The sequence below is a fragment of the Calidris pugnax genome, unplaced genomic scaffold (assembly GCF_001431845.1).
Source record: "Calidris pugnax isolate Ruff unplaced genomic scaffold, ASM143184v1 scaffold20, whole genome shotgun sequence".
Classification (NCBI taxonomy): domain Eukaryota; kingdom Metazoa; phylum Chordata; class Aves; order Charadriiformes; family Scolopacidae; genus Calidris; species Calidris pugnax.
The window spans coordinates 23,362,226-23,379,045 of NW_015094510.1; the positions used below are offsets into that span (position 1 = coordinate 23,362,226).

A 16,820-nucleotide genomic window follows, 5' to 3' on the forward strand; every position below is an offset into this window, starting at 1 on the left:
CGGGGCCGGGTCTGGCCGGTAATTGATGTCCGCGGGAGGTGAAGCTGGCAGGGCGGCTGGCGGCGGACACTCCCTTTCCGCGGGCCGGGGCGGGCGGGAGGGCTGGGAGGCTGCTGGATGCGGATCCCGCGCCGCGCCGTTATCTCTGCCACCGCGGGAGGAGCCCGGGACCGAGGAGAGCCCGTCGGAGCCCCGCCGGCGCCTCTGCCGCTGCCTCGCTGCCCTCGGCTGGGTCAGAGCCCTGCGCTCCCGCGGGCAGGACCATGCCCCGCCAGCTGCTCTCAGGGACCGTGCTGCTGGGAGCCGTCCTCCTGCTCGCAGGTAAGGCTCCGCCGGGACCCGCCGCCTCATCCCGCTCCGCTCCTCCTTCTCCGCGACGTGCCACCAGCCATCTGCCTCCCGTGCCCCCCGCCCGGCCCCGCCGCACCCCGCTTGTCGGCTGGAGCACCTGCCTCCCCCTCGGCCCATCTCCCCTGGGCAGGGCAGGGCCGGGAGAAGAGACCCCCGCTTTTTAGAGAGTTGCGAAACGCCGCATCCCGAGCCGTCGTTATCCTCCGGATCCCCGGCGGTGTGTCCCGGGAGCAGCGCCCCGGGGATGCCGGCGGTGCGGACCCGCGGTTCTTCCTCTCCCCCCGGGCAAGGCGGCGGTGTCTCTCCCGGTACCGCGGGGGACCCCCGGCCCGGGCGATATCCTAACCGGTGCATCACGGAAAGAAAGCGTGTCTCGGCTGCAGGGCAGGCTTCTTTCCTCCCCGCTTTGTTTCTAAGTGTCAGCCTCTCCCAGTTCTGCCCGTGAAGCCGAAAAGGTGCCCTTTTCCTTCGCAAAAATCCCGGTTCCTGCTGCCTCCCGCCCGGGCGGGGCGGCGGAGCGTCGGTCGGGGCTGCCCGCGGGGGGTGGCCGCGGGGTACCCGGCGTGGGTGTCTCTGGAGAGTGGGATGGAGCTGCTCTCCGGCTCCGGCATCCCGCAATGCTGCGTGCGCCGGGATGGATCGGTGCAGATTGGCTTTTCTTAATCGAGTTTTATTTTACTTTGAGTAAAGAGCCGTCCCTCCCGGGACGGAGCGCCGGGGTGGGGAGCGCGTTCCCGCGTTGCGTTGCTGGTCACCTGGGAGCGGGGGTGCGTGGGGGCAAGGACCAGTCCCGCGTGGGCACATCTGGGCTACCCCCCCCGGGGTGGATCGGCGGTCCCGCAGCCCTCCCGCCCTCGAGATCCTCATGTCCCGCACGGGGCTCCCAGGTGCGCCCCGGGACGCGGCCGTGCGGGGGACAGTTCCACGCAGCGCGGGGAGTGAGAGCAAATCCCGGGTGGGGAAGGAAAAACCCGAGCGCCCTCCGGGACGGGGGTCGAGGCCAGTGGCGTTTCCGCGGCTGGGGACTTGCCACGCTCCCCCGCGCAAGAGGCCACGGGCTCGGGCTGCTCCGCACCGCTGCGGGAGCGGCCCCGGCGCGGCGTTCCCCGGGCACTGCCCCTGCTACCGGCCGGCGGGAGGAGAGCTGGCGGGGTCCCTCCGACGAGACGTTTTCCTGCTCGGGAAGTGCTGATTCATCAACTTTGAAACAGATATATAGGTATTCTTTTTTTTTTTTTTTTTTTTTTTTTTTCCCAGGAAAGGGCTAATTTCCCCACATTCTTTGTCTCTGCCAAGGAGGTCCTTATGCCCAGGATGGAATAGGCACAGGCGTGAGACACCCACCCTTGGATACAGGAAACGTGGGTTCAGATCCTTGCCAGGCTTCCTTCACAGCTTGAGCTTGAACTTCGGCGTCCCGCTCCCACATGGGCTCCCGCGGTGACCAGCCCTTGCTGGGGGACTGGCTTCCTCTTTCCTGTCGGAAAGGTTTTCCATTGTGCAAATCGTGGCAAACCCACTGCCCAGGGAGATGGTGACTTCTGTGAGCCAGGGGCTGCAGGAGACCCTGGTTCACCTTCCTGTTCCAGGGACTGGCAGAGGCCTGTGCACCCGAGATCAATTCCAATGGGAAAAATTTGGCTTGCTTAAGGGAAAACCGGGCTCCTCTGCCCTAGGTGCTGGGCTGTGGGGACGTACATCCCCAGGTCGGCTCAGGTTCGGTAGGCACTGGAAAGGTACTTCTCTGTAGTTTGGCTGAGTGTCTTTACAACAAGTTTGCTGGAAATTTGTATGCCCCCCTCCTTAAACATACAAGAGATTGTGCTCCAAATCAGAATTTAGACTTTTTCCAACTTCTTGGTTTTGTTCCATTTATTTTCTTTTGAAAGAAAATCATCCTCACACAGCTTCTTTTGGACATCCCAGATAGGTTCATCATACTTCTTCTGGTGAAACTCTCCATGCTTGCATTTGCACAGCTCACTTCAAAGTTATTGGTGAAGTGGTGGGATGCTTTGTACCGTGTGCCAGTCTATGCTTTTCTTCCCATTTCAACCTCCTTCATTGCCTATTTACTTAAAATTCTTACTTGGGCTGTCCAGCACTTCCCCTTTCAAGTGCTGTTGATGAAACTCAATTCATCACTGCTGTGTGGTCCACTCTTGTGATGCAGTCTCTGCGGGTGTATGCAGAGCTGCCATGTACTGACAGGTACTGGAGGAGATTCACAGAAATAGTCAGGAGTTGCTACAGAGAGCTTCATAAGCATCCAATAGAAGGAGATCTTTTAGCTTGTCTATTTAATGTCTATTTAATAATTTAAATTTCCCCAAAGCAACTTGCAAGCTAGAAACCACGGGAGTCCCCATTTGAAAATGAGATTAAGGAAATTATGTTTCTTTGACATGTGAGCGTTGGGCACTTCAGCCCTTTTGTATTTCTATGCACAGGTGTATTTTGGCTGTCATGGGAAAGAACAACACTTTTCTCTGCGTTTTGCATAGTACTCACATATGTTTCCTTTATAACTTGTATATATTCATTCCACAAATTATATAGCATACATTTATGCTGAAGACTGTAGATATAATGGTCAACATGAAAATGTTGTTGCCATATTAAGTTCAGTCTCCCTATCCTAGACTTCATATGACAATGATTTTAATCAATAGCATTTGAGAATGTGAAGAAATGGGTTTAAAGTCTGAAAAGATCAGATTCTGCAGCCTGGATTGAGGATTATGTGGCCAGAAACATAGGCAGATAATTTTGCTTTATTTCCAGCTGTCCACACAGAAGCAATACCTCACAATTAGCAGCTAAAAGATAAGTAGACTCTATTACAGTCTTATCTGTGGGCAGTGCTATACGAATCTCAGTTATTCCAGTTGGAACTAGATCATCAAAATCCCCAGCGAGTGATGGACATTTCAATTTCATGGTCAGCTGGAAAAAATGAAGGAAGAAATTCCAGGTCAAATCTAATCATTGCTGAGGTTAATTTCTTACAATAACTAACCTGACTTTTCTGAAAGTGCTATTCAGATGGAAGTTCATACGTTAAGGTTTTGGTTTGAAGTGAGTACTCAGCTGCAGCAGCTGCGCAGACACTCAGGGATCAGGGCTGGAGATCTTAATGGAGACTGGAAATAAAGGGTTTCCCACTTCTTCTGGCTCTTCATGGAAACTGGGATCCTTTAAAAATTACATTCACATAAGGCAGAAGTGTTAGACCCTGCTGTATAGCACAGGTTTTAAAAAAAAAGTATGCATAGAGTTTAAGTATCAAACTTTCTGGCATTGCTAAAGAAAATCACTTACATCACTTACCAATGTTTTACCAGATAGGTGTTTTGCTCATATATTTTACTCAAAGCTAAATTTCATTCTCTTATAGCTGGTGTAAATCCGGAGCAATTCCTTTGGTCTAGTCTGACATCCTCAAGATTTATGGTTTATGTGGGATGAAATCAGGACTCGGCCCGTGCCTAGAGAAGATCTTCATATCCAGCAGCACCCAATACATTAAAAACTCTACAAATATGTGACTCTGGAGATTTGAGGATTTATTCAGTCGGGTTGGGTTTTTAAACATGTGAACAAACAAGCTGAGTCTATTTTTTGTCAGATGCTTCAAAGACTGAAACCAGTAGCCCTTCACATTGTGTGGGTGTATAGGACAAAAGGAAATTGTCCAGATTTTCAGATCAGTTGTTGAGTCCTTCTACTTTAATGTGGTTTGGAAACTTGAAGCACAATGTTTATTGAGTTGCTAGTTTTCATGTCTGACTGGGACTGGGAAAGGAAGAAGCTCAGCAGATGAGCATTAAGGTTTGGTCTTTCAAAATTCTGTGTCCAGTGGGGCTTTATCAGCAAATCGTTCCTTTTAATCTCCCAGAGTTAGGGGTTGGGTCTTCCTGCTGCAGCCCCGGTGGGAATGGAAAGTGAGACTGCTGCAAGAGTAGCTTTGCAGTGAGGTGTAGAATGCCCAGCTACCACAGCCACCTCTGCTCTTGGAGACAAGTCTCTCCTACTGGTGTGAAAGCAACCGGCAAACTGCTCCTGTCACAGACACACATTATCTTTAGATCTCACTTCCCCCTCCAAGAACCTCTTTTCATTCTCTATCAATATTTTTAAGAATGTGAGAAAAGGTTTCTGTGCATATTTGAGCAGGAATTCCACCCATGGACAGCACCAGGCTCTTCTCTCTATGCCCTTATGCGCAGAGAGATGCGTCCTTACTGCACATATTCCTGCAGCCAAGAAACAACCTTCTCCAAGCATTCCCAGCTGGGAATGGCCTGACTACTTAATCCACCATGTGGGGAACTGCTCGTCCTCAAATTGGTCCAGGAAGGTGCTCCACAGTTGGAGGTCAGCACTGCATAAATCCTGGTGGTTAAAAGAAAAAAAAATACTGCAAGAAGCAGCTTGAAAAGTGAAAATACAGGCATTAATGCTCTCTCCAAAGCCAAGCATGGCACAATATCATGCCTTTTGTGACAGGCAGAATGAATTCATGCCGGAACTAAGCAAAGCAATAACAGATTGGGAAACACAAGGGTGTGGGGGAAAAGATTTGAAACTATACATTTCAGAGGTACTTTTTTTCTGAAACCTAAGCCTTGAGACATTGAGATGTATGGAGAAACTTGGACTGGGAGTGTGGATGACTGTTACTTCTCTAGTAAGTCATGTTTGGTATTTGGGGTTTTTATTTTGTGGCACAATGGCCTAAAGATGAAGAGGAGGATGATTTTGCTTGTGACGCATCTGTATTATTCAGGACCATTATAGATGCTTGTGAAACAGTTTACTGATTTATTCATCATCTTTCCCAGGCTTTTGCTTGATTCGTGTTAATGGAGAAACAAAATGTTCATGTTCACGATGACCTGATTTTGCTATCTCTGTTGTTTTTCCATTAAATCCCAGTTGATTTTCATTACCAAAATCAGTTTGTTCATACCCATGAAGTTGTGACCCCTGTAACATATTCAGAACACAACCCAGTGTGATGCGGTTGACAGCAATTCCTGTTTGCATGACTTTTCTAGACGGTGGGGCTGCTCTTCCAACATTCACTGTTACGTGGCACTAAGCACTCCTAAACACAATCCCTTTTAAGTTGTATTCCCTTCTTTTGGACCTATGGCCTTGAAACAAGGTGCCCTTTGCCATTAGAGCAGCTGAAGGATGGGGAAGTGGTTAGAAGGAAGCGATTTCTAGGACTTCAGTGGGTTGAAGATGCTGTGGCAATGTGGTGACATTATTTCTGTGCCGTGCCTGGCAGTGGGGGCAAAGCGGGCAGGGCATGGTGGCCCTTGCAGAGCTGGGGACCCATGAGCAGATGTCTCTGCTCCTCGGAAGTTCCCTTGGGAAGCCCGTGCTCTGGGAACAGGACCCCCTGCGGGCATGGTGGCCCTTGCAGAGCCGGGGACCCGTGAGCAGATGTCTCTGCTCCTCGGAAGTTCCCTTGGGAAGCCCGTGCTCTGGGAACAGGACCCCCTGCTTAGTGCGTGGGGAGCGGTGAGGGATGAGTGTGAGGGCGTTTCATGAGAGGAATTTCACAATTTCACATAGTTAACTTCAGCGTCCTTCCTGTGGGATTCTTCCCTGCCACGGAGCGAAGGAATTCGCCCCTTTTGTTCCCATTGTCGTTCCTCTGTGGAAAAACCTCTCATCAGGATCAGCATGGACTAATGTTAACAGAAGCGTGAGAGTTGCCATCCTGGATAAGACAAGGGCTCTATTTAGCTCCATGTCATGTCTCTGTCGGTGTCCAACATCTGATCTTCAGGGGAGGTTCAAGGAACCTTGCAGGAAGCAGTTATCTGATAAAATTCTCCAGAGAGGAAACTTTTTTGTAGTATGATCTAAAATCCACTATTATCTACTCAGAAACCGTGGGACTGAGGGTCAAGGAATCCAAAATTAGTGTCTGCCAAAATTGAGGTGTTGTCTATGTTTACGGCAAATGGATATAACATAGTGGGATTAAATTGCATTATATTGTATAATACAGAGAATTTACTTCTGTTATGCTGGTAGCATTTGGGGTGAGAACCTACCTTTCTTTGTTTCATCCAGTGCTACAATGTTCGTCCTAATCTATTTTACAAGTATTAATGATTATAATTTCCTAGTGTAAACCGAGCCACAGGCAAGCTTGCCAGCAGTTTTCTGCACCTACCATAGACTTTGTGGTTTAGATGTCATTTAACTGCAGAATGGGTTCAGCCTCTTGACCTATTGCAAAGGAAGGACTCTTCTACGCAGACTGTTCTGGTTCTCACCTCTTTAGTTTAAATTGTTGTGTCGCATTAGTTATTTTCCCTTGTTTTGAACCCAGGGCTTTAGCTTATGGCTCTGTTTTAAAGGTTAAAGTAGGGTGGATGGAAAGTCAGTTCCTGATTTTGTCTTTTTTTTTTTTTTTTCCCTTGGAGTGTTACAGGACGGTTCAGCCATAATGATGGAGCATAGGAAATAATAACCGGCAGCCTTCAGCAAAGTGGAAATCCTGCAACTTTGCTTTACCTTGTCTTTTATTTAGTTCCTAATTTACTTCTGTGCACACTTATTGCTCTCTACAACTACCTGAAAGGAGGGTGTAGAGAGGTGGGGGGCAGTCTCTTCTCCCAAGTCACAGGCGACAGGACAAGAGGAAATGGCCTCAAGTTGCACCAGGGGAGGTTCAGGCTGGATATTAGGAAAAATTTTTTCACTGAAAGGGTTATCAGACATTGGAATGGGCTGCCCAGGGAGGTGATTGAGGCACCATCCCTGGAGGTGTTCAAAAGATGGGTTGATGAAGTGCTGGGAGGTATGGTTTAGTGATGATGCTCCTTGTTTGTTGTGTGGGTGTCTATTTTTGTCAGTTAGGTTGACGGTTGGACAAGATGATCTTTAAGGTCCCTTCCAACCTAGAAGACTCTGTGTGACTCTGTGTGAAATGGCTGCTGTAGAAGTAACAGTTTAATGGATAGTACAGCTCCAAATGGATTTGATAGGCCTGTGCTGCTGGGTGAGCTGACAGGTTACTGGCAGGTAGGCACTTTGTCTGCATAGACGTCTCTAAGAAATAGTCTTCCCATTCAATCCTATTCCTGCCAGGAAATCTGTAACAAAACTTCAGCATCAAGTTGGCAAATAAATTGAAATTAGTCAAGAAAACATACCTTCTCAGTCTACATAGGAATTTTGAGTAATTTTTTAGTCTGTTTTTAATGTACATGCTTTATCTTTGGTACCGTATCAATACTTTCCTATGACGCCAGTTAATGGTACAAACTTTTCTCAAAAAAATATCAAACCAATGGTTATGTGCTGTGATCAGTGATGGGGGAAATAGAGCAGGGGCACAGTGATCGCCGACAGGTGTCAGTAAGTGACAGAGCAGATCTGACGGCTCACACATGTAATATGGGTAGGTCTACCTGTGCTCCTGTCAGCAGCACAGGCTTCATCGCACGGGGGGGAGGCATGAAGCCATACTCCTGGGGGAGTGCCAGTGGCCGACCACCCGCCATGGCTCTTGGATGGGCACGTGATGGAGTCACAATGGCCTCTCATCTGAGATGGCTTGAGCCGGGTGTCCCCAGAGGGGCCAGGATGGGCATGTCAAGGTGGAGGTGCGTGTGTGTGAGCCACAGGGACCTATGCCAAATGTGGCTGTGAAACCAGTCCTTACTGAGAATAGCCTCAGCACATCTGCTTCTTTGGGCTGGGCGTTCACTCTTGTTGGAGACAAGACTAGACTAAGGTGGACACAACGGTGATATTGCTCTTGCTTTTCCCAATGCACACGATAGATTTGTGCATTTTACCCTTTTGGTGTGGTTTACCAAAGCCATGATCCCATGAGGGTTCATAATGGAGGTGTTAGACTGTGCATTTAGGTTGCCGTTTTCAATTCCATATGCTCAATGGGGAATAAAATGTGATTATGGCTGATTCAATTCTTCTCTCTAATTGCTTTCTCCTTAAATAGCTAATGAAACGAGCACCTTCACCAGGCTAGATGTTGGCAAAACTGCTCATGTCAGATGCTAGGTTTCTAGACTTATTAAAACTGGAGGCATAAAACAGGAAACTAAGATATATTTTTTTCTCCCAGGTTCTCCGAATGTTAAATTTTGGATATTATTTTTAAATGGCATTATGGAAAGTGCCTGTGCCCATGCTCAAAATCAGCTGGTGACTTGAGGGCACACAGGATGCAGTGTTCTGACAAGCTGGTGAAACTAGTGCCTTCCAGCAGGTTTTGCCTGGGCCCAGTGCACTGAACTGCATGGTGTTGGCTGTCTTTGGGGCTTTCCAGCTGCCCGGGTACCATGGGAAATGGTAATACTTGCAATTGGTAGTAATTGGACGCAGATTTATTTTAGACAACCAACTGTGATTTCAGCTTGTGAAATCTCTATATCTGAATTTTTAAATGAACAGTTCGCCCCTACTCTTTTATTAAATGGTTTCACCACAGGCTTCTGCAAGCACAGCCTTACTTAGCTAGGGCAAATACTGGCAAAACATTTGGCAGCTATAGAGGAAATACGCATTTGTTTACGTTTATGGCTATTGACCATGCTGGCATCCTATTGTGTACTGCTCAGTAGTGTTAATGAAGTGCTATCAGAATTGTACTCGCTCTATTTTTAGCTACTGGGTGTTTTGCTTTGCTTCTGTAGCATCTATTCCCGTATCAGTGTGTACACACATCTAGGGACAGCAGAAGCATACGGATAGTAAATAAACTCTTATCACTCGCTCTGAGATCCAGAACTGAGGGGGGAAGGACGCAATTAGTCAAAGAGCAGACATACACATCTTTCTGTGCCAGTGAAGACCTTTCTTGGGCGGTAGTGTATCCAGATTGCTCTGCTGACTGATTTTTAATTCCAGGGCATGGAGTCAGGGTCAAGGCATTTAAGTCTGCCCAGGACTTTTCTAATCTGCTGTAATAAACCTTACGCCGTTCAGACTCTATTACAATTCCGTGTCATGCAGCAGCCCAGCTTTCTCACACATTAACCTGTCCCCTTTCTTGGCTGACTGCTATGCCCTAATGGTACTTTAAATTCTTAAATTGTAATTGAGATTAATCGGATTTAAACATTCGATCCAGAAATCACTGCGGATGTGTTGCAGAACATCAGACTGGATAACCAGAATGATCCTTCTGGACCTGGAAGGGACAGATCAATGATTTGATGTTTTTTATGCCTCAATGTGTACTTTGTAAGTAAATAGCTTCCAACAATTTTCTTGCTCTTGAAAGCAAATGAGAACACATTTCAGGCACAAGAGAGGCATGTGCGGGTGATAGATCTGTTGAGGAGGGAGACAGGCTGAACTGTGTCTTCTGCCCTGAGTGTGTTTCTGTTTGCTGGGCTGTGTACTAGCACAGCCTGCCTCTCCTTGCACCAGAGCAAACAGGAAACAGGGACAAAGCTACCTCAGAGTCCAAGAACCTTGAGTTGCAGTTAACCCTTGCAAGTCCCCATGGCCCTTAGTTGCCCTGCAAAGTTCTGTTTCAGTAGAAATAGCGGTTACGTGTTGCAACTTCAGATGACGAGATTGCTCACCTGGACAGTTGTCAGTGTGAGCTTGGGACGTAGGCGTACCTCCTTGCGACCTCACGGATGAGCTGTCTTAGGTTCTCTTCTGCAGACTTTAGGTAGGACGTTTGGATTTGCTTCAGAGAAGTGGTATGAAATTAGGTGTATGAAGGACTGTGAGGTTTCCTTTAGGATGGGGATCTAGATAGCATCTGAAAAATGTGGAGATAGTGCTTTGAACGTCAGGGTGACTCATGGTTTGGCACTGCAGGCCTTTCCTGAAGGCTGTTTCTAAGTATAGGCAATGGAGATGGTGCTTCTACCTCTGGGTGCAGGAACCAGACCGTGCTGCCTGCTTTGGCTCTACCAGAGCAGTAGAAGCCCAGGCAACATTGGTGAATATAGGGGCTATTGCTGCCACGGAGGGGGAAGAGTAGCTTCTTCTAGTAGCAGTTCTTCCCAGCCACCAGCAGTCCCAGAAGTAGAAAGCTTCATTGTCCAGAGGTATGCTTTCTACCTCTAGTCCTGCGGCAGGACAAAGCCTTCAGGCAGGAAAAAGAAATATTTTTTTTCCAATTGTCACTGAAATTTTGAGGCAATTTTGCCTAGAAGTTTTCTTGTATTATAAATGCAAGCATTGATGCTGATGAGAATTTCAGTGTTGATTAAACTAGGAGGACCTGTTGGTCAATATATTTCTCCTTCTGTTCAGACGTAAATCAAAACTTTAAATGGTTCTTCAGAGTTAACCTCTCTCTCCTTTTTTTAAATAGGAGAGTGATGTTGTGTAATGGTGTAATTGGAATTATTATGGATAGATACAGCTGTTTGTCCAGTAGAAAAAAGTTGTATTTACTCACAGAATGGCCTGAAGTACCTTTAGAAGAGTTGGTAATACAATAGCTTGCCAAGAAGAGCTTTGAAATAAAGAAAACTACCCAAACAGATTTCCTTATAAAATGTAATAAAGCTGCATGCTCCACTCGAGATAAACTGGTGACCGTATTGTGGTTAAGGTGCTGCTGCAGATCAGTCAGCTCATTTTCACTGGAGCTGCACTGAAGGTCAACCCACTGGGCACTACCATGCTCCTAAGCATTTTGGCCAGATTCTACAGTTGCTCATCAGCTGCACACGTGTGGGTATTCCCATTCCCTTCAATGGGGTGACTCAGAAGGAAGTGCTCATAAGGAAGAGTAAGGTCCTGGGCTACATTTGAAGGAGCATTTTAAGAGGTGAAGACCCTATTAAGAAATCACGTGTGCTCTTTCCAGTTCAGGAGCGTCCTCTACATAATACATTTTTGCTGAATGTGTATGAATCAGGAGGAAATGATATTTGATGGTAAAAAACCACATAGGGTCAGTTATGTTTAACAAGCCTTAAAACACGTGCAAATCCAACAATGACTGAAACAATTACTTCATGATTGATAACTTTATTGCCCACAGATGGCACTTTAAACCCAGAAGGTCAGATTCTTTGTATACACTGAAGCTGCAAAGATAAACTGATCATTCTCCTTAACCTCTCACTGTGCAGGTGAAAAAAGATTAGTCAACATGTTCAGACTAAGTGGAGTGGTTGGAAGACAGTCATTTAGCTTTGAATTATTAAAAAGATTTTAAAAGTAAAGCCTACCAAACCTATTCATTTCAGGGAAATTTCTAATAACTTCTAATTATATGTATATATATATTTAACTAAGTCATAAAGCTAGCTTTGGGGTTTACTTTCTTTAGTCAAAAGTAGCAGAAATTCAAAGTGTATAAAAGGAAATTTAAAAGTAGAAACTGGAAAAATTAGAATGGAGATAATAATCCCAAATATAGTCAAACAATTTTGAGCTTAGCAGGTCTATCCTTTTAAGAGAAATTGAGATTTAGCTAAAATAAATGGAAGCTTGATCATGTGGGTATGGTTACTCAAATGTCTGTAGAACTGAACTCACACATCATATTGGAAAAATATATGCATGTTCATTTATTTTATCTTTTTTAAATTTTACTTTAATTTTAACAAATTTGTTTGTAATCAATTAACAGGTAATTCAGATTTTTGTTTACTTCATTCAGGAAAAGCATTGCTTTTCTGAAAGGCAAAAAACAATTGAAGAAAGTTTATTCTTTTGTTCCTTTGAAAATCACAGATTATACCCTCTGCTTTCTTAAAATAAAATATTTGTCCTTCCCTTGTTTTAGACAGAATGGCTAACTTTTGCAATCTAAATTAATGCTTGCTCATTAATGAAGCAGCCCTATTGACTGACTTTCACATGTCTCTAATAAGCCTTCCGAAACAAATAGAATATGCCAAAAAAATCACCCCTTTCCCTATGGGAGGAGATTCCTCAGTTATCAGGATTAATTAGTTCTCTTGTTGTCACATGAAAAGAAGTTGCACCCCCCAATGTAGGTCAGTGTGAGGGTAGGCTGCTGATGGTCGCTTAGTGACAGGCACAATGATAAGTGAACGTGTCCTGTTGAGCCATGACCCTTCAGAAAAGACAGTGTCAAGTAAAATGCCCGGAGAAGGTACATAGAAGGCATAAGCCGCTTCTAAATATTGACAGTAGGAATTTCCCTGCTATTCTCCTGCCTTTTTCTTTTCTGGTAAACATGTCAAACTCTATTGCGTTTGTACTCTGCTTCAGTTTTGAAGCGTTTAAAAACGTAAGGAAGCTAATGACCCATGAATAGATAGGATGTCAAATAAAGCTATTTTTCTTCAAGACTTAGCATTGGCTGGTAAAAGCATTGTCTCACTTACTTGCAAAAGCCACAACATTGGCTAGAAATAGGATCTTTGACTTCAGCTTTTTGTGAGTGAAAAACTAAATGAATGAATGCATGACAAATCTGATCTATCATGCCAAATACATCGATGTTAGCTCTTTACATATTAATGTGATTAACTACTGGAGTTAACGTGTCTAAAATGCACTTGAAATCAGTGATGAAACTCTGGGTTTTATCAATGGCAGCAAAGTTAGACAAACACTAGGCATTCCTTAAGATCCTGCCCACAATATTTACAAATACTGTGGTGTCTTTTAGATATTCATAATATGTGTGAAAGGGCAAAAGCTTGAAAATGTATCCAGCATATCTGTGTTTCTTTTTTGTCTGCAGGATGGGGTGCTCTGGGATCTGTTGTTTGGTTATTTTTTTTTATTTGATTTTAACAAATCTGAGGCAGATCTTCTGACATACAGGCTTCCAGGCTGCCTTGTTTTGTACACTTGATTTAAGATAGATCTTGAGATTTTCATGTGGAGGTCTTTGCTTATATCCCTGTAGAGTTACCAAGAGAAAAGTTTGTAACATTTAGAGTGTTTTCTTCTCCTTCACCTTTGGCAAACTTGGAAAACAAGACCAGCCCACATTCCCAGGGCTGGTCTCCTGGTTCCAGCATGGTTCAGGCATGGGCACGGTGCTGCATGGCTGGCTTTGGCCCTGGGCAGGGTGTTGCTGCTGGTGCTGAGCAAAGCTGAGAACTCAGCCCCGCAGTCACGACGAGACGCTGCAGACTTGCTCTCCTGCTTTGCTCTCAGCGCTTGTCACTCACATGGATTATCCACCCTTCCATCAGTTTTAAGTGGAAGCAACCTACACGTTGCTCTCTAGCAACTGGGTTGAGTGCTGCAACTCTAGCAGTTGGGCTTTGATCTCACCGAGTTCCTCTGGCAGACCATTACTGATGGGTTTTTTCATACATATTGATCTGTTTGTAAACACCGTTGTGTGCTTTCAGCTTTTCTAGAGACTGAAATAAGGAGCAATTCAGGAAACTGTGAAGGTTACTGTGAGGGTGGTGAGACACTGGAACAGGTTGCCCAGAGAGGTTGTGGATGCCCCATCCCTGGAAGTGTTCAAGGCCAGGCTGGATGGGGCTTTGAGCAACCTGGTCTAGTGGGAGGTGTTCCTGCCCATGGCAGGGGGGTTGGAACTCTATGATCTTGATGATCTTTAAGGTCCCTTCCGACCCAAACCATTCTATGCTTCTATGAAGCTTGAGGCCAGGTTCCCCTCTAAAGCAACAAACAAGATTCATAAAGTTGGATATAAACGCCGCCCTCTTGGGAGAGCTTCTGAGCCTCCAGTTCTGGGACGACAAGAGGAATATGAATGAAATGCAGGACCACGGTAGTTTCATGAAACTGTCAGATTGTTTAGTTGGAGGACATTGACAAACCCTCTCAACCAAAGTGCCTGGGTTGCTCTTCGTAGAAGCTGCCTGAGCTCTTGTAACATCTTATCTCGGTTTCTCAGTGTTTAGCTTAAGGGACATTATTTCAGAGCCACAAATGAATAGACTCATAGATTGTAAGCATCTGTGGAAGACTATCCCATAAAAGCATGATGCATTATTTGGCAGGTCCAGCATTTCAGAGTTGATATCCTTAAATGACAGGTGAGAAAAATGTATGTTTGCAAGATGCCACATAAAAAATTGCTTCTTCAAACATTTGGTGCATCTTTTTTTCTCCCCTCTTAATGGCTGGCAGAATATATTAATTTCTAGTTAGAAGTACGGTTGTCTAGACAAATTGCAGAGGAAGTCTGTGTATTTGTATAGTTTTACCATTCAAATTTCTGGAAATATTTGTGGTGCAGTTCAGAGGACCTCTTTTTTCTTGTTATGCCCTTGCTTCAGGCCTCTTCAAGTGAGCTGTAATTTCGTTTATGTCTATGTTTAAGTGTACCCTTTAAATATTTTGAATAGGGATGGATGATAATATATACACAAAAACTACTGGAGCCATGGCTTAAATAAGATATCCAGAGCTAAAAATTAAAATGCAGATAAATGTAACTAACTTAGATGCCAAAGGTTAGTTAAAAGTTAGTTAACCCCTACAGTGTACATTTGTTATATTGCTAAGGAAAAGAAGCAGGTCCCTGAAGACCTCTGGCAAACAGTTTTGCAGACCTAACCAGCTATTTTGTTCTTTTCATAACTTGTGCTAGATAGTCCAAGAAAGTGATTTAGGTCTCTTGTCTCCATCAATGTTATAGGGAAACGGTAGGAAATACTGGCAAATGGAGCACAAAACAACAAACCTCCCCCGCTCAAACCAGCAGATGAGAGCAGTGCCTCTTCACCTTCTGTACTAAATCCTTGTACTTTTAGGATCTCCTTCCCAAAGTGGATACTTGTCTTCTAAGCTTTCTCAGACTGAAGGAGTTCAAGTCCACATCTCAGAACAGCTTTGCTGTTCAGCCTCTAATCTGAGCCTACATCTGCTGCTGAGTGAAAGCTACTGGATCTGAAGCAGCCATTGACTTTGGAGGGTTTATACAGTTGAAATTTAGTTGCCGCTTTCAGCTGGAGTAGATGTCCAAAAGTTCCTTCTACAGCCAAAGAAAGAGGGAGGCCTTTCCAATGGGTGATCCATAGCAGCCAGAAAAGGTTCATGTATTTCTACTGTGTTTGGTGTATACAGCTGTTCATATTTGGCTGTGGCAGAGACCTCTTGGAAGGGCTTAAAATAGCTAAACTGAAACTGCTTGACTGTTTTAGTGGAAAAGTCACATTACCCTTGTTTACATGATGCTGCTTTTCTCCTATGTTGACAAAGTAATACTTTCTCTTGGAGTAAGTGATCTGGGGTACTCTCTGCTCCTCTCACAACACTGAATCTTCATAAATTGCACTCGGGTCCAGATCTAGACTTAAACTGGTTTTCAACTTAATCATTTCAAAATATTTGCTTGTTTTGTTCCTAGCTTCTGGAACACTTTGCTGTCAGTGCGAGGGCAATGGGATGGATCAAGGACTGTTTCTTCTTGAAGGCATGCATTTCTGTCTGCTTGCCATGAAAGCTTTTGTGGCTGTAACCTGTTATGGGACAAAGATAAAACATTATGCCTCTCCAGCACTTGCTGGCTTGATGTAACGGTGGGTCCTGTGTTCCTCTAGTCTTCTGACCATGGGGTTCCATGGATTTCCTGAAAATTGCCCCCCATATCCTGTGAGAAGCTTGCCTTGATGTTTTCGAGTGTCCTAAGCCACCTCATGTTATACTGACTCCATACTGACTCCTGGGGCTTCACCCACACCAGAGAGGTCTGGCCATGACTGGGGCTGTGCTGGCAGGGTTGCTTTCTCTTTAAGGAGCAAATCTTGTCTGGGGGGTGCCTTGAACTTGTTCTCAGAATTTATTGTAGAGCTGCCCAGTTACCTTTTGACACCACTTCAGTGGTAGGAAGCCTGCAGCTAGCAAGGGACCATAGGTAACAGGGCTGTGACCTTCAGTCAGGAAGGGAAGATCTTTAATTCCCTTTCATTCCTCCCAGAGCAGTTCCAGCTTTGCAGCAAGTTGTATGAGTAAGAGTTCAGTGTCTTAGAGGTCAATACGTGGCTCTTGCCATGGAAGTGGCCGACTTTTGCCCTTCCCATTGAAGGGGCTGCCATGATGGTGTTTCCTAAGGAAACGCAGCCAGTGGTGCTTGAGGGCACACTTCCTTGGATAGATGTGGAGCCGCAAGGGCCTGAACTTTCTTCATGGTACGCTCAGTGAACAGTCTGAGAGCAAAGTCATTGACCGAAACTTGCATAGCTTTCATTTCTACTTTCTTTCCTGAGCAATTCTTGTGGAAGATTATGTGAGTCCTGAGCCAGGACAGCAGGATTACACTCAGAACAAAAGACTATGTGTGGTGAGGGGGGGACATCCCCTTTCCTTAGCTTTCCCCTTCCAGTGCAACATCATAAATGCGAGTGGACTGGGAACAGGATGATATGTCATTGTTAACGTGTTGTTCTTTTTTTTCCTTTGTTTTTCTAGGATCTAGTTCAGCATCAAAATTAAAAGTTCCTGAGCTGAGCATAAATGGCACACAGCACATTGTTCAAGCAGGCCAGACTTTAAATCTCACCTGCAGGTAACCAGCTGAGCTGCATTCT

The 16,820-nt window shown here is 45.4% G+C and overlaps 1 protein-coding gene across 3 annotated transcripts in view; it reads left to right on the forward strand.

Annotated features, from left to right (window-relative positions):
- The window catches only part of FLT1 (fms-related tyrosine kinase 1), a 115,126-nt gene continuing 98,306 nt past the window's right edge, over positions 1–16,820 (forward strand). The window contains exons 1-2 of one of the 3 annotated variants that reach the window (XM_014966062.1): positions 1–321; positions 16,702–16,798. In XM_014966062.1, the coding sequence (XP_014821548.1) occupies positions 264–321; positions 16,702–16,798 (155 nt within the window). In that variant the 5' untranslated portion in view covers positions 1–263. Of the gene's footprint in view, positions 322–16,628; positions 16,799–16,820 lie in introns of those variants that run through there. The other 2 variants (XM_014966063.1, XM_014966061.1) reach the window with 2 other exon arrangements.